This window comes from Pararge aegeria, chromosome 19, assembly GCF_905163445.1.
Source record: "Pararge aegeria chromosome 19, ilParAegt1.1, whole genome shotgun sequence".
NCBI lineage: Eukaryota > Metazoa > Arthropoda > Insecta > Lepidoptera > Nymphalidae > Pararge > Pararge aegeria.
In genome coordinates this window covers 17,177,501-17,202,500 of record NC_053198.1, presented here as the reverse complement: position 1 = coordinate 17,202,500, position 25,000 = coordinate 17,177,501, and the positions used below count along the sequence as shown (strand labels likewise).

General features: G+C 53.9%; 1 protein-coding gene, 2 non-coding genes and 1 pseudogene across 3 annotated transcripts; 1 reads left to right on the top strand and 3 right to left on the bottom strand.

Moving 5' to 3' along the window:
- The first annotated feature begins 8,366 nt into the window (after positions 1 to 8,366).
- Positions 8,367 to 9,261, top strand: LOC120631902. The gene has a single exon (XM_039901578.1). It carries the CDS (start codon positions 8,644 to 8,646, stop codon positions 8,995 to 8,997), a length of 354 nt encoding a protein of 117 aa, XP_039757512.1. The 5' UTR covers positions 8,367 to 8,643; the 3' UTR covers positions 8,998 to 9,261.
- A 961-nt stretch (positions 9,262 to 10,222) lies between these two features.
- On the bottom strand, positions 10,223 to 10,379 carry LOC120632431. The gene has a single exon (XR_005659105.1). It is a non-coding gene; the product is annotated as a 5.8S ribosomal RNA (ribosomal RNA).
- Positions 10,380 to 10,729: 350 nt separating this feature from the next.
- Positions 10,730 to 12,632, bottom strand: LOC120632461. Its single transcript, XR_005659132.1, has one exon. It is a non-coding gene; the product is annotated as a small subunit ribosomal RNA (ribosomal RNA).
- Positions 12,633 to 16,906: 4,274 nt separating this feature from the next.
- LOC120632422 overlaps positions 16,907 to 25,000 on the bottom strand; it is a 10,330-nt pseudogene continuing 2,236 nt past the window's right edge.

Sequence of the window (25,000 nt, the reverse complement as noted above, 5' to 3'; positions counted from 1 at the left end):
TCGTGCGGAAGCCGCAACCATTTCCTCACTGCGCCCCGAATCTGGACGTCCAACCTCCTCAGCCTATCGTCCGAAATCGTTCCTAGCACAAAACCGTGCATGAACCTCGGAACGAGGTGACCCCTCAGGATTTCGAGCCGCTGTTGCGGCTTGAGGGGGGCTTTAGAAATGTTGTTAAGCGCGATTTTTACGTCGTGCTCTATCGTCTTCGACCCGGACGCCTCAAAGTCAACGCCGAGATAGCGCCATCTTTCCACGCAAGACACCTGCCGAAGCTTCCTCCTGCCAATCGAGAAAGTTTTCTCAGTCAGGTAGTGGTGTTTCTTGCGGTGGCCGTCTGGCACCATCGACAAGACGGAGCTCTTACCAAAGTTGATTCTGAGCCCCACCATATCCCCGAAACGAGCAACACAGTCTATGGACTCCTGCATCCCCACCTTCGAGCCTGCAAGCAGGACTAGGTCGTCGGCGTAGGCCAGAGCCGAGACGCGCTCGGACTCTAACCCGTAACCGACACCGGACGGCAGATTTGCGAGGATTAGATCCATCGCCATATTGAATAGTATCGGAGATAGGGGGTCTCCCTGGCGTACACCCCTCCCCACTTTCACAGGTTCGCTTAGTTTATTTTTGACGGCTAAGGTGGTATGCGCCGTTTCGTACAGACGAGCGATGTAGCTGCAGAAAGCACCCGGCAACCCCCGAGCCCTCAGCAGCTCGACCAGCGCCGCATGCGACACTGTATCGAACGCCTTGGAAAAATCGAGGACCGCCATGTGACACTCCCTGAGCTTTTTCCTGCTATCCCCCAACACTGCGTCGAGCACGGCTGTGTTCTCAACCGTTCCGTCCGCACAGACGAAACCGCGTTGTCGCATGTCGGGTGGGCAGCAGTCTAGCAGTCTCCGTGCTAGGATGCTGTGCATGTGCCTGAGGGGCACCGACGCGATGGATATCGGCCGGTACTCGCCAGGGTTCTGCGGAGCATCACTTTTCGGCACGAAGACTGTTCGACATTGCCGCAGTGGTTCCGGAATCTCGCCAGATGTCATCCAGTGGTTGAATATTTCCGCTTTCAAAGGTACAGAAACTCGACTCCAGTCTGCCGCACGGATACCGTCCGGCCCCGGAGCCGTCTTCGGGTCGACGCGGGACGCTTTCACCTCCTGTTCGGTTATCGGCGCCCACAGCTTGGAATAGTCGTGCGTGCCATCGCTCGGTGGTCTCAACTCGCGAAGAGATTCCGGCGTAGGCCCCGGGGCGTTGGACACAGCTTCGAGAATAGGTCGCCAATAGGCTTCCATCTCCTCTAGGCTGTGCTTCGTTTCCCGGCAGTGCCCGTCTATCACCTCGGCTGCTGCTCTCCCCGGACACTTCCGAAAGAGTTCCTGTACGCGTGCGTACTCCATTCGTCTCCGCTTGCGGTTCGACAATGAGTCTAGCGCAATCGGTTCGTTCAAAAAGCCATGTCTTTTAGTATGGCGGAGGTGCCTCGCAGCCCTCGCTCCCAGTCCACCACGTCGTATGCGTGCCTCGGCCCCCGCTAGGAGGTCCGAGAGCACTCGCGCAGCGTCTACACTGATTGGAGTTTGAACCACGGGTGCCTGATCATCAGCATCGGCCGACTCGACTTCACCACTCTCCTGTGCACTCACACTTGCATCAACCGAGGACGACGCGCCCGCATCGTCTGCCGCCCTCTGAGCCACTAGGTACGCCAGGTGGGTTTTAACCATCCCTTTGTACTTCGCGGCTCGCCGCTGGCCCTTGATTGCTTCCAGCGTCCGATGGAGCTGGGGCAATCGGGCAGCTAAGGCGACATTCGTGCAAGGGCCGCTCGCCTCTAGCGTCAACAAGGCCTCGGTGCGCGCAAGGAGGTCCAGTTCTTCATCGAGCCAACGTCGCTTCACTTGGCTTGGAGCAGCCTCCGCATTAGCCTCGACAGGGTGGGCCCTACGTCTGTGGACACCCAACCCCGTCTTCGTTCTGAACCCCCGTCCACATGACGGGCAGTTCCATTCTGATGCCCGCCCAGCACTCCCGACACTTTCGCCGGACGCGCCAGGCTGAGCCGCCGAGGAAGAATTGACCATGCTCCCCGACTCCTGTGGGAGGTCAGGGTGGCCCTCACATTTTCTGATCGGACTTTTTGCAATAATCAATTTCCCCAATTGTGGCGGGCCGCAAACCCTACCACTGGGATTCGCCCATAGCTTTCGCAAAGGTCCCACCCGAAGGAAGCTATTGGACTTGGAGGAAAAAGCCGTGAAAACGGCTGAAAAAACCTCCCTGAAGGACTGTTGCAGCGTCTCAGCTCCAACCTCACCTGGATTACGCCCCCAAAGATGGAAGGGGGGGCGCCGCACACTCCGTAGAGAACCCAGTGACAAGCCTGACTACGTCCTGCGCCACCGGCGTACGATCCAAAAAGGAAAGGCACACCGGCGGCGCAGACCATAGTGGAAACGTGCTTGGCCTCGCAGTCGTTCGAAGGACACGCGCCACCGAGGCGATGGACACCTTAACGGCCAGTGCAGGGTCGCATGATGTTAAAGACGCGTGTCCCCCCCCCCCCCATTAGCGATCGCAGCGGCGCCACGAGCAGGCTGTGGATAGGAGTTGGGCGTCGTGGCCGAGACCACTCTTCCCCGTTGACGAGCCGATCGCGCTCCACGTCGTATCCCCAGCGAGTAGCCGCTGTCGCCGGAAACACGCACGTCGACCGACCCGTGAGCAACCAAGACCAACTAGAGTCAAGCTCAACAGGGTCTTCTTTCCCCGCTGATTCTCCCAAGCCCGTTCCCTTGGCTGTGGTTTCGCTAGATAGTAGATAGGGACAGCGGGAATCTCGTTAATCCATTCATGCGCGTCACTAATTAGATGACGAGGCATTTGGCTATTTCCGCCGACATGCCATCGCTTACATAAGGTGTTCTATGTAAAGCCAAGTTCGAGATTGACCACATACAGTCTCACTTGTTTATGGCTGTCAGTATTGTACAGGTTGATGGTGGGTGTGATACTAGGTGTTCATTAACATATACGGCTGTATCGCGCCCTCTGTACAACAGAGTGCGGTGTGGTCCCGTATCACAATGGGCCCTGTAGAAACCCAGATATCCACAGGACCTCGGCTGCTCAGTGAGGCGATGCCGTCGAAACGGCGGTCATCTGATTGAAACGAACCCAGTTCATGTGGGAACCCCTCAGAACTAGGCCCGGTACTCTTTCAAAGACATGGCACGGTAACCCGAGGATGTCTTTCATCTCCTTAACGGACGAGTGACTCCACACACCTCGCCAGGAGATCGTACATGTCGTCGTACGGACGCAATCTGGGCTAGGCAGTCCCAGTCTACCTGCAACCAACCGGACGAGCTCCGCGTGCGAACCGTATTTACTACGCTTCGCCCGATGAGCTTCGTCCAGCGACCGCTGGCCCGAGACCACCTGTGCGTCCAGTATGACTCCAGCCGCGCCCCTGACGGCAATGATGTCGGGTTTCCGTACACCCAGAGAGGTAACAAATCGCGGCTCGTGCTCCACCTTCCAGCCCTGCTGGGTCATCGCATTCGCAACGAACCTGGCGACACAGTTATGACGCTCAATGCGGCCGCCGTGCGTTCTGAAACACTGCTGAATGGTATGAGCCGTAGTCTCTCTAACCACGCAACCAGCGCGACAGATTAACTGCGACTCACGCCCCTCACGTCGCCCACGCGTTACTCGGACCCGTGAGGGAAGCCCATTAATATGGCAGTGCACGAACTGCACGAAGTCCCGGCCACTGTACTCCATGCATCGCTCCCTAATCCACTTAGTGGATGCCGGATTCCGAGACGACTCCCGAAGTTCGAGACCGTCCGTCGATGCGTGCAGACCTTCACGCCAATACTGTGCCACACAGGGTGTGTCTCGCTCCGAAGCTTTTCTGGTGAATTTCTCTTGTTGCCTTCTAGCCCAGCGCAATTTGTTACGGATCCTAGTGGATCTGGCGGCGGCCCTGGCAGCAACCCACTGCGACGAGCCGAGCGCCCCGAACCTGCGTACAATCAGATCCGGAACGACCGTCCGAAGCGATGGGATCGCCAGGCCGCCGTCCTTAATCGCAGCATGGTAGTAGGCAACCGGCACGTCGTGCGGAAGCCGCAACCATTTCCTCACTGCGCCCCGAATCTGGACGTCCAACCTCCTCAGCCTATCGTCCGAAATCGTTCCTAGCACGAAACCGTGCATGAACCTCGGAACGAGGTGACCCCTCAGGATTTCGAGCCGCTGTTGCGGCTTGAGGGGGGCTTTAGAAATGTTGTTAAGCGCGATTTTTACGTCGTGCTCTATCGTCTTCGACCCGGACGCCTCAAAGTCAACGCCGAGATAGCGCCATCTTTCCACGCAAGACACCTGCCGAAGCTTCCTCCTGCCAATCGAGAAAGTTTTCTCAGTCAGGTAGTGGTGTTTCTTGCGGTGGCCGTCTGGCACCATCGACAAGACGGAGCTCTTACCAAAGTTGATTCTGAGCCCCACCATATCCCCGAAACGAGCAACACAGTCTATGGACTCCTGCATCCCCACCTTCGAGCCTGCAAGCAGGACTAGGTCGTCGGCGTAGGCCAGAGCCGAGACGCGCTCGGACTCTAACCCGTAACCGACACCGGACGGCAGATTTGCGAGGATTAGATCCATCGCCATATTGAATAGTATCGGAGATAGGGGGTCTCCCTGGCGTACACCCCTCCCCACTTTCACAGGTTCGCTTAGTTTATTTTTGACGGCTAAGGTGGTATGCGCCGTTTCGTACAGACGAGCGATGTAGCTGCAGAAAGCACCCGGCAACCCCCGAGCCCTCAGCAGCTCGACCAGCGCCGCATGCGACACTGTATCGAACGCCTTGGAAAAATCGAGGACCGCCATGTGACACTCCCTGAGCTTTTTCCTGCTATCCCCCAACACTGCGTCGAGCACGGCTGTGTTCTCAACCGTTCCGTCCGCACAGACGAAACCGCGTTGTCGCATGTCGGGTGGGCAGCAGTCTAGCAGTCTCCGTGCTAGGATGCTGTGCATGTGCCTGAGGGGCACCGACGCGATGGATATCGGCCGGTACTCGCCAGGGTTCTGCGGAGCATCACTTTTCGGCACGAAGACTGTTCGACATTGCCGCAGTGGTTCCGGAATCTCGCCAGATGTCATCCAGTGGTTGAATATTTCCGCTTTCAAAGGTACAGAAACTCGACTCCAGTCTGCCGCACGGATACCGTCCGGCCCCGGAGCCGTCTTCGGGTCGACGCGGGACGCTTTCACCTCCTGTTCGGTTATCGGCGCCCACAGCTTGGAATAGTCGTGCGTGCCATCGCTCGGTGGTCTCAACTCGCGAAGAGATTCCGGCGTAGGCCCCGGGGCGTTGGACACAGCTTCGAGAATAGGTCGCCAATAGGCTTCCATCTCCTCTAGGCTGTGCTTCGTTTCCCGGCAGTGCCCGTCTATCACCTCGGCTGCTGCTCTCCCCGGACACTTCCGAAAGAGTTCCTGTACGCGTGCGTACTCCATTCGTCTCCGCTTGCGGTTCGACAATGAGTCTAGCGCAATCGGTTCGTTCAAAAAGCCATGTCTTTTAGTATGGCGGAGGTGCCTCGCAGCCCTCGCTCCCAGTCCACCACGTCGTATGCGTGCCTCGGCCCCCGCTAGGAGGTCCGAGAGCACTCGCGCAGCGTCTACACTGATTGGAGTTTGAACCACGGGTGCCTGATCATCAGCATCGGCCGACTCGACTTCACCACTCTCCTGTGCACTCACACTTGCATCAACCGAGGACGACGCGCCCGCATCGTCTGCCGCCCTCTGAGCCACTAGGTACGCCAGGTGGGTTTTAACCATCCCTTTGTACTTCGCGGCTCGCCGCTGGCCCTTGATTGCTTCCAGCGTCCGATGGAGCTGGGGCAATCGGGCAGCTAAGGCGACATTCGTGCAAGGGCCGCTCGCCTCTAGCGTCAACAAGGCCTCGGTGCGCGCAAGGAGGTCCAGTTCTTCATCGAGCCAACGTCGCTTCACTTGGCTTGGAGCAGCCTCCGCATTAGCCTCGACAGGGTGGGCCCTACGTCTGTGGACACCCAACCCCGTCTTCGTTCTGAACCCCCGTCCACATGACGGGCAGTTCCATTCTGATGCCCGCCCAGCACTCCCGACACTTTCGCCGGACGCGCCAGGCTGAGCCGCCGAGGAAGAATTGACCATGCTCCCCGACTCCTGTGGGAGGTCAGGGTGGCCCTCACATTTTCTGATCGGACTTTTTGCAATAATCAATTTCCCCAATTGTGGCGGGCCGCAAACCCTACCACTGGGATTCGCCCATAGCTTTCGCAAAGGTCCCACCCGAAGGAAGCTATTGGACTTGGAGGAAAAAGCCGTGAAAACGGCTGAAAAAACCTCCCTGAAGGACTGTTGCAGCGTCTCAGCTCCAACCTCACCTGGATTACGCCCCCAAAGATGGAAGGGGGGGCGCCGCACACTCCGTAGAGAACCCAGTGACAAGCCTGACTACGTCCTGCGCCACCGGCGTACGATCCAAAAAGGAAAGGCACACCGGCGGCGCAGACCATAGTGGAAACGTGCTTGGCCTCGCAGTCGTTCGAAGGACACGCGCCACCGAGGCGATGGACACCTTAACGGCCAGTGCAGGGTCGCATGATGTTAAAGACGCGTGTCCCCCCCCCCCACATTAGCGATCGCAGCGGCGCCACGAGCAGGCTGTGGATAGGAGTTGGGCGTCGTGGCCGAGACCACTCTTCCCCGTTGACGAGCCGATCGCGCTCCACGTCGTATCCCCAGCGAGTAGCCGCTGTCGCCGGAAACACGCACGTCGACCGACCCGTGAGCAACCAAGAGAGTCATAGTTACTCCCGCCGTTTACCCGCGCTTGCTTGAATCTCTTCACGTTGACATTCAGAGCACTGGGCAGAAATCACATTGCGTCAACACCCGCGAGGGCCATCGCAATGCTTTGTTTTAATTAGACAGTCGGATTCCCCTTGTCCGTGCCAGTTCTGAGCTGACCGTTGAACGGCGGTCGTACAGAACCGCGCCGATCGCGCACGAGACGAAACCGACGCGGCCTTACGGCTAGGAAGATCCGCGGAAGGCCGGAACGCGGGTCCGGATTCCGCCCGCGCGCCCCGAGAGACGCACGAGCATCGACCAGGCCCGGCACCGGCCGCATCCGCTTCCCGTCCAAACCCGACACGCCCCGGTCCTCAGAGCCAATCCTTATTCCGAAGTTACGGATCCAATTTGCCGACTTCCCTTACCTACATTATTCTATCGACTAGAGGCTCTTCACCTTGGAGACCTGCTGCGGATATGGGTACGAACCGGCGCGACATCTCCACGTACATCCCTCACCTGAATTTTCAAGGTCCGCAGAGAGTATCCGGACACCGCCGCAAATGCGGTGCTCTTCGCGTTCCGAACCATATCTCCCTTCTATAGGATTCCATGGAACTCGAACGCTCAGGCAGAAAAGAAAACTCTTCCCGGACCCCTCGGCGGCGTCTTCAGGCCACTTTGGGTTACCCCGTCGAACACTCGCTTTGAAACGAGGGAACGATTATTGAAACGGTTCCGCTGCCGGGTTCCGGAATAGGAACCGGATTCCCTTTCGCTCAATGGGCGTTGCTTATCACAATAAAGTAAAAGTAACACGCCGCATCGACATAAGATCTCTCCTTGAGCTTAGGATCGACTGACTCGCGAGCAACTACTGTTCACGCGAAACCCTTCTCCACGTCAGTCCTCCAGGGCCTCGCTGGAGTATTTGCTACTACCACCAAGATCTGCACCGACGGAGGCTCCAGGCGGGCTCACGCCCAGACCCTTCTGCGCTCTCCGCCGCGCACGTCCTACTCGTTACGGCATAATGACGCGTCTTAAGCGCGTCGCACGTGCCCGTAACGGTATTGTATAGGCAAAACGCTTCAGCGCCATCCATTTTCAGGGCTGGTTGCTTCGGCAGGTGAGTCGTTGCACACTCCTTAGCGGATTCCGACTTCCATGGCCACCGTCCTGCTGTCATGAGCGACCAACGCCTTTCATGGTGTCCCATGAGCGTTTTTTAGGCGCCTTAACACTACGTTTGGTTCATCCCACAGCGCCAGTTCTGCTTACCAAAATTGGCCCACTTGGCACCGTCATCAGATCTCCGGCTTCATCGTTCGAGTAAGCCGGAGTTCTCACCCATTTAAAGTTTGAGAATAGGTTGAGGTCGTTTCGGCCCCAATGCCTCTAATCATTCGCTTTACCGGATGAGACTGTCCAGATCGACGCCAGCTATCCTGAGGGAAACTTCGGACGGAACCAGCTACTAGATGGGTCGATTAGTCTTTCGCCCCTATACCCAGTTCCGACGATCGATTTGCACGTCAGAATCGCTACGGTCCTCCATCAGGGTTTCCCCTGACTTCGACCTGACCAGGCATAGTTCACCATCTTTCGGGTCCCAGCATCTGTGCTCGGAGCGCGCCTGCATTCACGGATTGGAAACGAGACGCCTCGGGAGTGCGGGAGGCCGATCGGGACCGGCGCTCCATCCTCCCTACGTTCACTTTCGTTGCGCCTTTCAGTTTTGTGACAAAGACAACTCAATGACTCGCACACATGCTAGACTCCTTGGTCCGTGTTTCAAGACGGGTCCTGCGAGTGCCCGAAAATGACTCATCGCAGACTGAGACGCGCACGGTCCGAGACATCACGGCTGCGACGACAGTTGCGCCGCGTCGCTGTCCGCGCTCGGGCAGGACAGCGACATTGTACGGTGCGAGCTTGCGTCGGGCCGGACGCGCGCGATGCGCGTGCGCGATTCGTACTGATACCGTCCGACAGCCGGCCGGCAACCGTCGCGGTCCAGCGGAGGGCGAACCCACCGCTGGGCGAATCGGACGGCGCTTAAGCCGACGTCGAACGGGTCGCGATGCATTACTGAGAGAGAAGTGCACGACGCCGACGGACTGAGACGGACGCGACCCGTGCCGCGCCGCGGCACCCGTGAGGGGCGAGGCGCGACATCGAGGAGCGCGCACGCACGCCGCCGGATGTCGATGAATCTCTCCGTTCGTTCATTCGAGTTTCGCAGGTTTACCCCTGAACGGTTTCACGTACTCTTGAACTCTCTCTTCAAAGTTCTTTTCAACTTTCCCTCACGGTACTTGTTCGCTATCGGTCTCGCGGTAATATTTAGCCTTAGATGGAGTTTACCACCCACTTAGGGCTGCACTCTCAAGCAACCCGACTCTGAGGAGTGTCCCTCTCGCCGCCTCGCTCCGTCGCTACGGGCCTGGCACCCTCTACGGGAAAACGGCCCCGTTCAAGACGAACTTGGACAGGAGCGGCGACGACGAGATAGCGGAACCTCCCGAACACCACATCTCCCGCGATCGTTAAAACCGCGCGATTCAGTGCTGGGCTCATTCCTGTTCGCTCGCCGCTACTAAGGAAATCCTGGTTAGTTTCTTTTCCTCCGCTTACTAATATGCTTAAATTCGGCGGGTGATCCTCCCTGATCTGAGGCCAACGATAAAAGTGGAGGCAGACGCGATATCCGTCAGCTAGACGGCGCCGCTCGCTCTCGCGCCGCATCGGCGCGAGCGCGCACGGCGCCGCCTCGCGAGTCCGGACGTCGAGTCCGCCTACGGAGTTTTCAGATTAGATTACCGATTCGATTAGACTACTACACGCTACAAACAACAAAGCGCGCTTATGGGTGCGGTTATCAAATGAATTGGTTGGTCTTCACACCGAAAACTCATTGTCGAAATAATGCGCGGAGCGTGTCGTTAACGCGACGCGTCTCTCTCGTGGGCGTCTTAGCGCACGTTTCGCATGCCCGCACCGTGCGTGCGTCGCAGGCGTACGCCACGCATAGCGCACGTATCGCGTTCGACACTAGATCGATTAACCGTTAACGGAAGGGTCGATCGATCGAAGCGATCGTGCGCGCGCGTAGCGACGCTGCTACTGCACCCACGGCTGCTGCTACGGGCTAGCGGCAACGGCGCCGAGCCGGCGAGAGCTTGGCGCGCCTCGAACGACACGCACACATTATTTCATTTTATATATTTAAACGGACCGATTGGCGCTAAGCCTCACGGAGCCGCCATGTGTCCGTGCGCGCGTCTCGCCCTAATGAAAGGTTGTTGAGTCGCGCCCACGAACAGTGTGGCATTTGTTTTTATGCAGCCGGCCCTCAGACAGGAGTGGTCCTGGATGTTTCTCCACGGACCGCAATGTGCGTTCGAAATGTCGATGTTCAAATGTGTCCTGCAGTTCACACTATGACGCGCAGTTAACTGCGTTCTTCATCGACCCGCGAGCCAAGTGATCCACCGTCCAGGGTAATAGTTTAACATTTCTGTTTCATGGTATATTTATTATACAACGTTTTTTGTCATCTATAATATCCAATGCGATCGTAACATAACGACTCTCATCTTAACGGATATAAAGATAACAATATTGGGGTGTCCGAGTAAAGACAACCGACGGACCGCGCCGTGTCGTCGATTATATTGGCTAGTGTCATTGTGGCGACAGCTGAACGCAACCGACAGTCCGGCGGACCGATCGCGACGGTCATACTTATACTAGACGGGTTTTTGTTTTTGTTTTGGTTTGGTCTTTAACATAATCGTACAAACATGGGTGCGCATGCGCGTTTACCGCGGCGACCCGTGCAGACGTTACACGTTAATGATCCTTCCGCAGGTTCCCCTACGGAAACCTTGTTACGACTTTTACTTCCTCTAAATGATCAAGTTTGGTCAACTTCCCAGCAACGCCGACGGCCGTGAAGCCACCGCGTGTCGGTCCGAAGACCTCACTAAATCATTCAATCGGTAGTAGCGACGGGCGGTGTGTACAAAGGGCAGGGACGTAATCAACGCGAGCTTATGACTCGCGCTTACTAGGAATTCCTCGTTTATGGGGGATAATTGCAAACCCCAATCCCCAGCACGAAGGAGTTTCAACGGGTTGCCCGGGCCTCTAGGCCAGGGAGAACATGCTGATTCCTTCAGTGTAGCGCGCGTGCGGCCCAGGACATCTAAGGGCATCACAGACCTGTTATTGCTCAATCTCGTGCGCCTCGAAGACGCCGGTCCCTCTAAGAAGAATTTTAATACGCCGCCAGTGAGTTGCGCGACCGAAGCCGCGCACACCTAAATGACGACGCCTATTTAGCAGGCTAGAGTCTCGTTCGTTACCGGAATTAACCAGACAAATCGCTCCACCAACTAAGAACGGCCATGCACCACCACCCACCGAATCAAGAAAGAGCTGTTAATCTGTCAATCCTTCCGGTGTCCGGGCCTGGTGAGATTTCCCGTGTTGAGTCAAATTAAGCCGCAGGCTCCACTCCTGGTGGTGCCCTTCCGTCAATTCCTTTAAGTTTCAGCTTTGCAACCATACTCCCCCCGGAGTCCAAAATCTTTGGTTTCCCGGAAGCTGCCCGCCGAGCCATTGTAGTAACGTCGGCGGATCGCTAGATGACATATTTACGGTTAGAACTAGGGCGGTATCTAATCGCCTTCGAACCTCTAACTTTCGTTCTTGATTGATGAAAACACCTTTGGCAAATGCTTTCGCTGATGTTCGTCTTGCGACGATCCAAGAATTTCACCTCTAACGTCGCAATACGAATGCCCCCAGTTATCCCTATTAATCATTACCTCGGAGTTCTGAAAACCAACAAAATAGAACCGAGATCATATTCTATTATTCCATGCACGAAATATTCAAGCGGCATTTTGAGCCCGCTTTGAGCACTCTAATTTGTTCAAAGTAAAATTGTCGGCCCATCTCGACACTCAACGAAGAGCACCGCGATAGGATTTTGATATTGAACCGGCGTTTTACCGCCGGCTCACCGACGATATGCTCCGCAGACGTGTCAGTATCACCGCGGATGCGGTGCACCGACAGCGCGGCGCACAAATGCAACTACGAGCTTTTTAACCGCAACAATTTTAGTATACGCTATTGGAGCTGGAATTACCGCGGCTGCTGGCACCAGACTTGCCCTCCAATTGTTCCTCGTTAAAATATTTAAAGTGTACTCATTCCGATTACGAGGCCTCGTAAGAGTCCCGTATCGTTATTTTTCGTCACTACCTCCCCGTGCCGGGAGTGGGTAATTTGCGCGCCTGCTGCCTTCCTTGGATGTGGTAGCCGTTTCTCAGGCTCCCTCTCCGGAATCGAACCCTGATTCCCCGTTACCCGTGACAACCATGGTAGTCGCAGAAACTACCATCGAAAGTTGATAAGGCAGACATTTGAAAGATGCGTCGCCGGTACTGGACCATGCGATCGGCAAAAGTTATCCAGATTCATCAAAATTAACGACTTCGGACGCGAGGCCCTCCGTCGATTGGTTTTGATCTAATAAAAGCGCTCGTCCCATCACTGGTCAGAGTTCTGATTGCATGTATTAGCTCTAGAATTACCACAGTTATCCAAGTAACTGAGTAAGATCTAAGGAACCAAAACTGATATATTGAGCCATTCGCGGTATCGCCTTAATACGGCTTGCACTGAGACATGCATGGCTTAATCTTTGAGACAAGCATATAACTACTGGCAGGATCAACCAGGGAGCTATCCACATACTTCACGCCACGTAACGCCCGTAGCTGTTAAGCTGTAAGGGGAAACGTAGGCGCGCAGTTAGCGAGCCCCTTCCGTAGCGAGCGAGCCGCCGCGCCGGTTCACGGCGCTGCAGCCCCATCTCACGACGGAAGGTCGAAGCACGTCGCGCGCCATTCTATTAAGAGCGGCGACGCGGTGCCCGACAAAATTTATTCTATGATGTGCTGCGAGACGGGAGAGTTTCGCCCCGCCGTCAGCATTCGACGAGCGGAACTATTAAACCCAGACGCCCACGCAGGACGAGGACACATTTCACGTTGCACCGCCTCCGTTAGGAGGCCGTGCGACATGGTCCCAAGCATTGAAGGTTCTTTGAACGAGACTTAACACACATTGACGCTCTTGCGAGCTATGATTTTATAACATATTCGAGTACGACACTTTGATCGTCGCCCGGTACTTGAGAGACTTCTTTTATAACACCATTTTTATATTATTTTTAACACCACGCGCATAAAACACAGGGGGCGAAGCCGCACAAACGAACGCAACAGTCTGCGATTGTGAGCGCGCCACGCCGGTCCCGTATTATGAGAGCTGTATTAAAAATATCACATCTGAATGTACAGTTTTTATATTAAACTGCTGCTGGATAAACTTTTAACGACCGTTTGATTTTACATTGAAATGTAATAACGAAATAACGCAGAGGGAATTTCTGACAGTTAACACATTCGACCCGAGAGAGAGCACATCATATCACAATCGATAATAATATACACTCTTGAAAATCTCACACATTAATGCCATAACAATTGCCCAGACGCGATTCCGTCGGTCGACGCCGTTCATCGGGGTACAATATTAATATGATATTAAAAAATAATACCATAAAAATAAATAAATAAATAAAATAAACATAATATAATATTATAATAAAAAAGAGAACAACCTCTTTTTTTAGAGAAATGCGAAACGTGACAACAATACTAACGCAGAGATACGCGGCGAGAGAGAAGTCTGAACAACGCCACTTTGCGTGGCGCCGCAATCATACTACTCCTTTTAGACTCTGGTATTTCGTCGTCGCCGTCGCCGTCACCTTCGCACCTCCACCCCATATAGTAGTGGCGCGGCGCGACGGGCCTAATGTGTTAGTGAACAAATTAAATTAAACATATTTAAATGGTTTTTTTTTTTTTAATATCCAATTAAAGGAAAAAAGGGACCGCCAGGAACACCTCTTGCACGAGAACGGGCGTGGGCTTGGGCGTGGGCGTGGGCGTGGGCGCGATGCTTGCGGGCGATTGCCGCGTGGTTCAGAGGGGCGGTACATTTGCGCGCCCACGCCCACCCCCTCTACCAATCCAACGCCCATGCCCACGCCCACGCCCACGCCCACTCTCACTATTAAGGCTGGCAGGTGCGTGTGCGTTCGTGCATTGTATATAATACGGACGGCGGTGACAAACAGTTCGTGTATTAATTCACACCCGACCGCCAGAGTCTCATCTCTCCCGTCATGTTCGTGAATCGAAACGCGCCGCACCGCACCGCACCGCCCTGCCTATGTTTACCTAGAGTGAATGTTATTAGTAATTTTATAATGATGACATTATTAAACTTCCCCTTAGTAATAATAGTCATAAAAAAAAGGCGCAGGCGTGGGCGTGGGCGTGGGCGTGGGCTTGGTTTAGACGGACGGTGCATTAGCGCGCACACGCAAGTGTCGTAATAATCTTAGAAGGGAGACTTCCAGTTCGTGTATCGAATCTTACCGTACCGCGCTGCTACTATGGTTTTTTTTATTTTTAATTTTCTAAAAATCTATATTTACTCAAATTAAAAGTAATCCTTCAATTCTGTTGTGATAATATTAAAAAAAAAATCCATTTTCCACCGTAAAACAAATTAACAAAAAGGAATATAACGAAATATTTTTCAGTGTATAGTCAGTCAGTTCGTGTATTAAACACCTCGCCAGTGGTACTTACTATATACGGTTTCGACTAGGGAGACTGAACTGCCCCCTGTCCGGTTCGTGGATCGAAACGCGCGGCGTCTACATATATTTGATTTTCAAACAAGGAACAATAAAAATATTCAATATTTATCGATATAGCTAGGCTACCTACACTAAGTAATAATGATATAATATAATGAAACTTCCTCTTAACATCATAAATTATGGGTATATAATTGAAAACGAGTTTAAAATATTGAGTGGCAATCAAATATCATCATATTTTTATATATAAAAAAAAAAAAAAGTTTTTTTAACGTTAATTTTTATGCATTTATGTATATATGTATATATGTATATGTATATATATTAATATACTTACGCGCTTCAATCGTTTTATACAATAATGTAAGTAAATAACTACGTACATAATTTACTTAATCACTTTTAATACTACATATTTATATACGTATATAGAGTTTACTTATTCACTTTTGTTACATAAATTATTAACTCACTCACCTTATTTACTTATTATTAGAAAAACGGAACTGAACCTAAGTGCCCGGCCTGCGGCCGGGCACCCGTCCTATTAATGTTCTAACCTAACCTAACCTAACCTACACTAACCTAACATAACCTATCCAAACCTTTTAAAACTGGTTTGGATTCCTTTAGACCTAAGCCCACCGGCAACTACGACTAACACTACGACTACACACTGATATAGCTAACTAACTGGCTTTCATCAGTGCATCTGTAGCATAACTAGTATTAAAATAGCAATGAGTTTATTATTATTTTTTATTAATGCATATATTAACATCAAATCTTGAATCTAAAGTCTAAAGGAATCCAAACTAGGTGTTTTAGTTTAGGTGTTAGGTTAGGTTAGGTTAGGTATATGAATAAGACGGGTGCCCGGCCGCAGGCCGGGCACTTAGGTTCACAACCGTTAAAAAAAAAATTAAAAAATTTGGAAAATCCAAAAGTGCACTTGAATAAAATTGTTTTTTTTTTAACTGTGTTAAAAAAGGTCTTATATCTACACAATATGTTACTAGTGCACGACATGTTTTTTTGTTTTAAAAATAAAATGTATGTGTCAGTGTCACTCGTCAATCAATGCATTAGGTTGTTTTATTATAGGTTATGGGCCGTACGCTCATAAAAATCGCGGTATTGAATCGTTTTAACAAGGATTTTGCAGTAAAGCAAGTGTTAAAACATTATATTCAGTGCGATTTAGCTGTGATATAACTTATCGTATTAATTATCGCAGTGTATAAGTGTAGAAACTGTTCATCAAAATGGCTACCAATTACTTTATCAATGTGCCGAAACTAAAGGGGCGTGATAATTATTCGGAGTGGGGGGTTTCGCTGCAGAAAATTTCTTAGTTCTCGAAGGCATGAAGCATTGTATCAAGCCAGAACCGGGAAAAGAAATAGCAAGCGCGGATGACCATCGACCCGTCGTTGTATGTCCACGTCAAAACCGTTAAATCGTCGAAAGAATTGTGGAATAAATTACAGCAATTATTTGATGATAGTGGCTTTTCACGGAGAATAAGTCTTTTTAGACCGTCTAAAATGTGCGAAATTCGCGTGCGCGCCGCTCTCGCGCGTGCGGGTGTCGTGCAGTCCAGTGAGGAGCACACGCTTATGTGAAAATTTAGTTAAAAAATTTAGAAACTCGGATAATTTCCAAACTAGATTTAGGTTAGGTTAGGTTAGAACATGAATATGACGGGTGCCCGGCCGCAGGCCGGGCACTTGGGTTCGGACGGTTCAGTCGAAAATTTTATTATTTATGTAATATGTGTTTACATAGTACTTTACTATAATACATTTATTTAGCTAACGGTTCTCGTATCGTTTGATAGACATTTATATATTGAAAAATGGTAAGCGGTTCGTGTAACGATCTTGCGCGTCTATATTTACAAGTGTGTGGGCAGTTCGTGTATTGATTCTTCGATACTTTTGAAATATATATATATTTAATAATTCTCAAACTCTATGTAACGTCACCACAAGTAATTGTAATTGTAATTGTAATTGTAATTGTACTTGTACTTGTATAGGATAATTATAAAAGTATAGTGTGGTGTATGTTTGTTTTTGCATCTATCTAATCAACATAATAAATGTCCAAACGACAAACCTCGCCCTGCAACTACTGCTAAAGCTAACACTGATCTAGCTATCATCAGTGCAGCCAAGCGGCAGATGCAGACGCGGCCTAGTCTTTGAACACTTACAGTTACATTACATTATAATATAATAATAATAATGCTGTGTTTTGACGCGTCCTCGGACGAATCACCTGGCGTAGGGCTGAGTCTCAACAGATCGCAGCACGACGCTGCTCTACCGAGCACAACACCCCGCCAGGAACGTAAGTCGTCTACAGACTATTCCGAGCCCCGACATCGAACTGAGGTAAATTCGAAACTTCGGCGCCGTAGTGCACGTGTTAAGACCGCTCGCACCGATCGCCGCGTTCCAAATGGGCTTCGACGTCGCACCTCACGAGTGAAGCGCGACTAGTAAAGTCACATTGTTTAGAGCCTCCCGACTCTCGGGGCTCCACAGTGAGCATATCCTTGCCGGATTCGGCTAGGCTGGCTTCGGCCTTAGAGGCGTTCAGGCATAATCCCGCGGATGGTAGCTTCGCACCACCGGCCGCTCGGCCGAGTGCATGAACCAAATGTCCGAAACTGCGGTTCCTCTCGTACTGAGCAGTATTACTATCGCAACGACAAGCCATCAGTAGGGTAAAACTAACCTGTCTCACGACGGTCTAAACCCAGCTCACGTTCCCTTTTGATGGGTGAACAATCCAACGCTTGGCGAATTTTGCTTCGCAATGATAGGAAGAGCCGACATCGAAGGATCAAAAAGCAACGTCGCTATGAACGCTTGGCCGCCACAAGCCAGTTATCCCTGTGGTAACTTTTCTGGCACCTCTTGCTAAAAACTCTTTATACTAAAGGATCGATAGGCCGTGCTTTCGCAGTCCCTATGCGTACTGAACATCTGGATCAAGCCAGCTTTTGCCCTTTTGCTCCACGCGAGGTTTCTGTCCTCGCTGAGCTGGCCTTAGGACACCTGCGTTATTCTTTGACAGATGTACCGCCCCAGTCAAACTCCCCGCCTGGCAGTGTCCTCGAACCGGATCACGCGGGAGTTTTGAGGCGACGAGCGTTACCGCCACGCCGCCACTCTGCACGCTTGGAACGAAACACCGTACGCCCGCCGATATAATCGACCGCGCACCGCTTCCGCCCAACCGAGTAAGTAATGAAACAATGAAAGTAGTGGTTTTTCAGCGACGACCGCAAGCGATCTCCCACTTATGCTACACCTCTCATGTCTCCTTACAATGCCAGACTAGAGTCAAGCTCAACAGGGTCTTCTTTCCCCGCTGATTCTCCCAAGCCCGTTCCCTTGGCTGTGGTTTCGCTAGATAGTAGATAGGGACAACCCACCACCTCCCATGGCCCCACCAACCTCGCGGTTGTATGGGCCGAAACTGCGGGAGGGTGCCCGGTACTTGCTCGTGGCGTGTTCCCGGGTCACCTGCTTGACTCCCTACAAGTTCTTTTATCTAGTCCTTGTCCCCATTTGCCATTCTCCCCATTCTGGGGCTGGACAATACAAAACGGACTTGCCGCGCTCCGCCGCGGTCCGACGCAGTCCGATTAGCGATCCCAGTCTCAGCGCTCCATACTGCTCCGCCTCTTGTGCCATTTGTGCGCGAATTCCCGCAGCCTGCCGAAGTTGCCCGCCGCACTAACGAGGTCCCGGTAGAAGACCGGTCCCACTTCCTCCCGAACGATCCCATCCAACATCACACATCTGATATCCTCGTACAACTCACACTCCCATAATACGTGGTGTAGATCCTCATCCGCTAGTCCGCAAAAACATTCGCTATTCTCACACAGACACATGTCATACAGGCGTTTCCGGAAGCATCCGTGCCCCGTCAGGATCTGCGAGGTCTCATAGTCAGGCTCGACCCAGGTTGCCCCGAGCCGGCCGGCCACGTCCGGGAAGAAGCGACGCAACTCACTCCCTTTTGCCTCAGACGACCAGCGCTCTTGCCATTCCCCGGTGATGACTGACCCGATTTCCCGCTTACGCCTGCTCAACTCCCCCTTGGGCGCGGTCCTACGCGCCGCATCAATCCTGGCAGCACGGATAACCTCAAGGTCTGCCGGCAACACTCCCGCCAAAACGGCCAAAGCAGCGGCACTATTCGATCTATACGCCTTAGTCAGAAGGATTAAGGATGGCCTTTGTGCCCTAATTAAAGCCGTCCGAACAACATAGAGCGACGCCCTCTCTGCCCAACACGCCGAAGCATACGTAACCGTCGCTACAAAGGTGCCGTAGTATAGGATGCGCAGCGCCGGATACCGAATGCCCCAGGAGGAGGTCGATACCCTCGACATCTTCCCGAAGCGGTTCGCAGCGCGCTCCCCGATCGATCGCGCATGCTCAGCGAAGGACAGACTTGCATCGATTGTGACGCCAAGTACTACAGCCTGCCGCACGGCCCTGACTGATACGCCACCCAGTTTGATCACTGGAGCACGCTGAAGCCTGCCTCTTAAGGTCACCGTCTGCGATTTGGCCGGGGCGAAGGAGAGGCGGTTCCTTTGTGCCCAGCTTTCAAAGAGAGCAATTGAGTCGGCCGCAGCACACTCAATGGCCCTACGCGAGGTTGCTTCAATCAGCACCGTGACGTCATCCGCGTACGCAACAACCTTAACCCCCCTTGGTAGCGGCAACCGAAACAAGTCGTCAAGTAGGACGTTCCACAAAGTGGGACCCAGCACCGAACCCTGAGGACATCCCATGGTGGAAGCCTTCCACTGCACCCGGTCACCAATGAACAACCCAACGCGACGATTGCAGAAGTAGGATGCTAGCATGCGGTATATGTTGGGCGGGCAGCCACTTCGCTTAGCCTTAAGGAGGATCATCGGCCACCAGGCGTTGTCGAAGGCTCCAGAGATGTCCAAAAATATTGCCTGAACGTATTTTGATGAAGATTTCCTTGCCGTGCCTAGGATCTCGCTCAATGCTGTCACGGTCGAGCGACCCCGAATAAATCCGTGCTGGCAGGTTGAGATCTCCATCGTGATCTGGGGCGCACATGCCAATAAGACGCGTTCTAAAATTTTCCCAAAGACAGGGAGGAGCGTGATTGGGCGATACGCCTTCGGATCCGTCAGAGGCTTGTCGTTCCCTTTGGGGAGAACAACAAGCCTACCGTCCTTCCAGACGTCCGGGAAGATCCCCTCACACACGCATTTTGCGACGATGAAGTGGAACTCCGCGGCCGCCACCACCCACACACGCTTAACTATTCGCGCCGTGATGCCATCGATTCCAGGGGCCGTGTTCGGCAGAGACCTGACTATGGCCTGCAGAACCTCGCGGCAGGGCGGAGTCGCGTCGCAGCCCGACGGGATTACGGAGGCCGCAAACCGGACCTCCCTGTGGTACGCGGTATCCTCCGCCGGATTATCGTCCGGACACAGGGCGCACAACAGGTTATCCACGGCCTCACCGACACTATTCGAGTGGCCACCGGCGTACATGATGCCGTTGATGACGTTAGCGGGGGGCCGAAACCTCCCACTGGCTACCCTGTACGCCTGACCAAAGGGGTCATCGTTACCCGACTCAGCCACCCGAACATTGTAGCTGTTCTGCGACTCCACCATTAGGCGCCGATACTTCCGGCGCTCTGCGTGATATGCATCCCTTGCTCTTACCTCCCTTTCACCACCAGCCCGCCTTGCACCCTGCCATGCGCAGCGGAGTCTGCCGACTCTCCTACGCATGCCGTCCAGCCTTGCGTTCCACCATTCATATCCTCCATTCCAACCCTGAGCACGCAAACCTAAACATTCGTGCGCAGTCCGCACTACCACATTCGTGAAGTCCTGGGCGAGAGCAGAGGCGCACCTCCGCTCATCCAGGACCCCTACTCTCATACTTACCGCCGCTTGGAAGCGACTCCAGTCCACACCGTTATCCCGAAACCGCGGCGGACCACCCTCAGCCGGCTCAGCGCACGGCACAGCTCGGGCCCCCCATGTGAGTCTAACACAGTAGGAAATGATGCGGTGGTCACTACTTGATGCGGAGGGCCACACCTGCCACTCTTCAGCTCTGACGTTTCTTGAAGTGAGTGACAGGTCGATGTTGGACTCCCCGTTAGGACCATTGAACGTCATAGGCTGCCCCGGACTGTTGAGTAATCTGAGATCCTTAGCGATGATGAATTCTTCCACTGAGCGCCTGCGATGTTCTGCCTCGTGCCCACGCCCGATATAGTGACGGCGAGTAGATAGGGACAGCGGGAATCTCGTTAATCCATTCATGCGCGTCACTAATTAGATGACGAGGCATTTGGCTATTTCCGCCGACATGCCATCGCTTACATAAGGTGTTCTATGTAAAGCCAAGTTCGAGATTGACCACATACAGTCTCACTTGTTTATGGCTGTCAGTATTGTACAGGTTGATGGTGGGTGTGATACTAGGTGTTCATTAACATATACGGCTGTATCGCGCCCTCTGTACAACAGAGTGCGGTGTGGTCCCGTATCACAATGGGCCCTGTAGAAACCCAGATATCCACAGGACCTCGGCTGCTCAGTGAGGCGATGCCGTCGAAACGGCGGTCATCTGATTGAAACGAACCCAATTCATGTGGGAACCCCTCAGAACTAGGCCCGGTACTCTTTCAAAGACATGGCACGGTAACCCGAGGATGTCTTTCATCTCCTTAACGGACGAGTGACTCCACACACCTCGCCAGGAGATCGTACATGTCGTCGTACGGACGCAATCTGGGCTAGGCAGTCCCAGTCTACCTGCAACCAACCGGACGAGCTCCGCGTGCGAACCGTATTTACTACGCTTCGCCCGATGAGCTTCGTCCAGCGACCGCTGGCCCGAGACCACCTGTGCGTCCAGTATGACTCCAGCCGCGCCCCTGACGGCAATGATGTCGGGTTTCCGTACACCCAGAGAGGTAACAAATCGCGGCTCGTGCTCCACCTTCCAGCCCTGCTGGGTCATCGCATTCGCAACGAACCTGGCGACACAGTTATGACGCTCAATGCGGCCGCCGTGCGTTCTGAAACACTGCTGAATGGTATGAGCCGTAGTCTCTCTAACCACGCAACCAGCGCGACAGATTAACTGCGACTCACGCCCCTCACGTCGCCCACGCGTTACTCGGACCCGTGAGGGAAGCCCATTAATATGGCAGTGCACGAACTGCACGAAGTCCCGGCCACTGTACTCCATGCATCGCTCCCTAATCCACTTAGTGGATGCCGGATTCCGAGACGACTCCCGAAGTTCGAGACCGTCCGTCGATGCGTGCAGACCTTCACGCCAATACTGTGCCACACAGGGTGTGTCTCGCTCCGAAGCTTTTCTGGTGAATTTCTCTTGTTGCCTTCTAGCCCAGCGCAATTTGTTACCCTGAGAAAGTTTTCTCAGTCAGGTAGTGGTGTTTCTTGCGGTGGCCGTCTGGCACCATCGACAAGACGGAGCTCTTACCAAAGTTGATTCTGAGCCCCACCATATCCCCGAAACGAGCAACACAGTCTATGGACTCCTGCATCCCCACCTTCGAGCCTGCAAGCAGGACTAGGTCGTCGGCGTAGGCCAGAGCCGAGACGCGCTCGGACTCTAACCCGTAACCGACACCGGACGGCAGATTTGCGAGGATTAGATCCATCGCCATATTGAATAGTATCGGAGATAGGGGGTCTCCCTGGCGTACACCCCTCCCCACTTTCACAGGTTCGCTTAGTTTATTTTTGACGGCTAAGGTGGTATGCGCCGTTTCGTACAGACGAGCGATGTAGCTGCAGAAAGCACCCGGCAACCCCCGAGCCCTCAGCAGCTCGACCAGCGCCGCATGCGACACTGTATCGAACGCCTTGGAAAAATCGAGGACCGCCATGTGACACTCCCTGAGCTTTTTCCTGCTATCCCCCAACACTGCGTCGAGCACGGCTGTGTTCTCAACCGTTCCGTCCGCACAGACGAAACCGCGTTGTCGCATGTCGGGTGGGCAGCAGTCTAGCAGTCTCCGTGCTAGGATGCTGTGCATGTGCCTGAGGGGCACCGACGCGATGGATATCGGCCGGTACTCGCCAGGGTTCTGCGGAGCATCACTTTTCGGCACGAAGACTGTTCGACATTGCCGCAGTGGTTCCGGAATCTCGCCAGATGTCATCCAGTGGTTGAATATTTCCGCTTTCAAAGGTACAGAAACTCGACTCCAGTCTGCCGCACGGATACCGTCCGGCCCCGGAGCCGTCTTCGGGTCGACGCGGGACGCTTTCACCTCCTGTTCGGTTATCGGCGCCCACAGCTTGGAATAGTCGTGCGTGCCATCGCTCGGTGGTCTCAACTCGCGAAGAGATTCCGGCGTAGGCCCCGGGGCGTTGGACACAGCTTCGAGAATAGGTCGCCAATAGGCTTCCATCTCCTCTAGGCTGTGCTTCGTTTCCCGGCAGTGCCCGTCTATCACCTCGGCTGCTGCTCTCCCCGGACACTTCCGAAAGAGTTCCTGTACGCGTGCGTACTCCATTCGTCTCCGCTTGCGGTTCGACAATGAGTCTAGCGCAATCGGTTCGTTCAAAAAGCCATGTCTTTTAGTATGGCGGAGGTGCCTCGCAGCCCTCGCTCCCAGTCCACCACGTCGTATGCGTGCCTCGGCCCCCGCTAGGAGGTCCGAGAGCACTCGCGCAGCGTCTACACTGATTGGAGTTTGAACCACGGGTGCCTGATCATCAGCATCGGCCGACTCGACTTCACCACTCTCCTGTGCACTCACACTTGCATCAACCGAGGACGACGCGCCCGCATCGTCTGCCGCCCTCTGAGCCACTAGGTACGCCAGGTGGGTTTTAACCATCCCTTTGTACTTCGCGGCTCGCCGCTGGCCCTTGATTGCTTCCAGCGTCCGATGGAGCTGGGGCAATCGGGCAGCTAAGGCGACATTCGTGCAAGGGCCGCTCGCCTCTAGCGTCAACAAGGCCTCGGTGCGCGCAAGGAGGTCCAGTTCTTCATCGAGCCAACGTCGCTTCACTTGGCTTGGAGCAGCCTCCGCATTAGCCTCGACAGGGTGGGCCCTACGTCTGTGGACACCCAACCCCGTCTTCGTTCTGAACCCCCGTCCACATGACGGGCAGTTCCATTCTGATGCCCGCCCAGCACTCCCGACACTTTCGCCGGACGCGCCAGGCTGAGCCGCCGAGGAAGAATTGACCATGCTCCCCGACTCCTGTGGGAGGTCAGGGTGGCCCTCACATTTTCTGATCGGACTTTTTGCAATAATCAATTTCCCCAATTGTGGCGGGCCGCAAACCCTACCACTGGGATTCGCCCATAGCTTTCGCAAAGGTCCCACCCGAAGGAAGCTATTGGACTTGGAGGAAAAAGCCGTGAAAACGGCTGAAAAAACCTCCCTGAAGGACTGTTGCAGCGTCTCAGCTCCAACCTCACCTGGATTACGCCCCCAAAGATGGAAGGGGGGGCGCCGCACACTCCGTAGAGAACCCAGTGACAAGCCTGACTACGTCCTGCGCCACCGGCGTACGATACAAAAAGGAAAGGCACACCGGCGGCGCAGACCATAGTGGAAACGTGCTTGGCCTCGCAGTCGTTCGAAGGACACGCGCCACCGAGGCGATGGACACCTTAACGGCCAGTGCAGGGTCGCATGATGTTAAAGACGCGTGTCCCCCCCCCCACATTAGCGATCGCAGCGGCGCCACGAGCAGGCTGTGGATAGGAGTTGGGCGTCGTGGCCGAGACCACTCTTCCCCGTTGACGAGCCGATCGCGCTCCACGTCGTATCCCCAGCGAGTAGCCGCTGTCGCCGGAAACACGCACGTCGACCGACCCGTGAGCAACCAAGAGAGTCATAGTTACTCCCGCCGTTTACCCGCGCTTGCTTGAATCTCTTCACGTTGACATTCAGAGCACTGGGCAGAAATCACATTGCGTCAACACCCGCGAGGGCCATCGCAATGCTTTGTTTTAATTAGACAGTCGGATTCCCCTTGTCCGTGCCAGTTCTGAGCTGACCGTTGAACGGCGGTCGTACAGAACCGCGCCGATCGCGCACGAGACGAAACCGACGCGGCCTTACGGCTAGGAAGATCCGCGGAAGGCCGGAACGCGGGTCCGGATTCCGCCCGCGCGCCCCGAGAGACGCACGAGCATCGACCAGGCCCGGCACCGGCCGCATCCGCTTCCCGTCCAAACCCGACACGCCCCGGTCCTCAGAGCCAATCCTTATTCCGAAGTTACGGATCCAATTTGCCGACTTCCCTTACCTACATTATTCTATCGACTA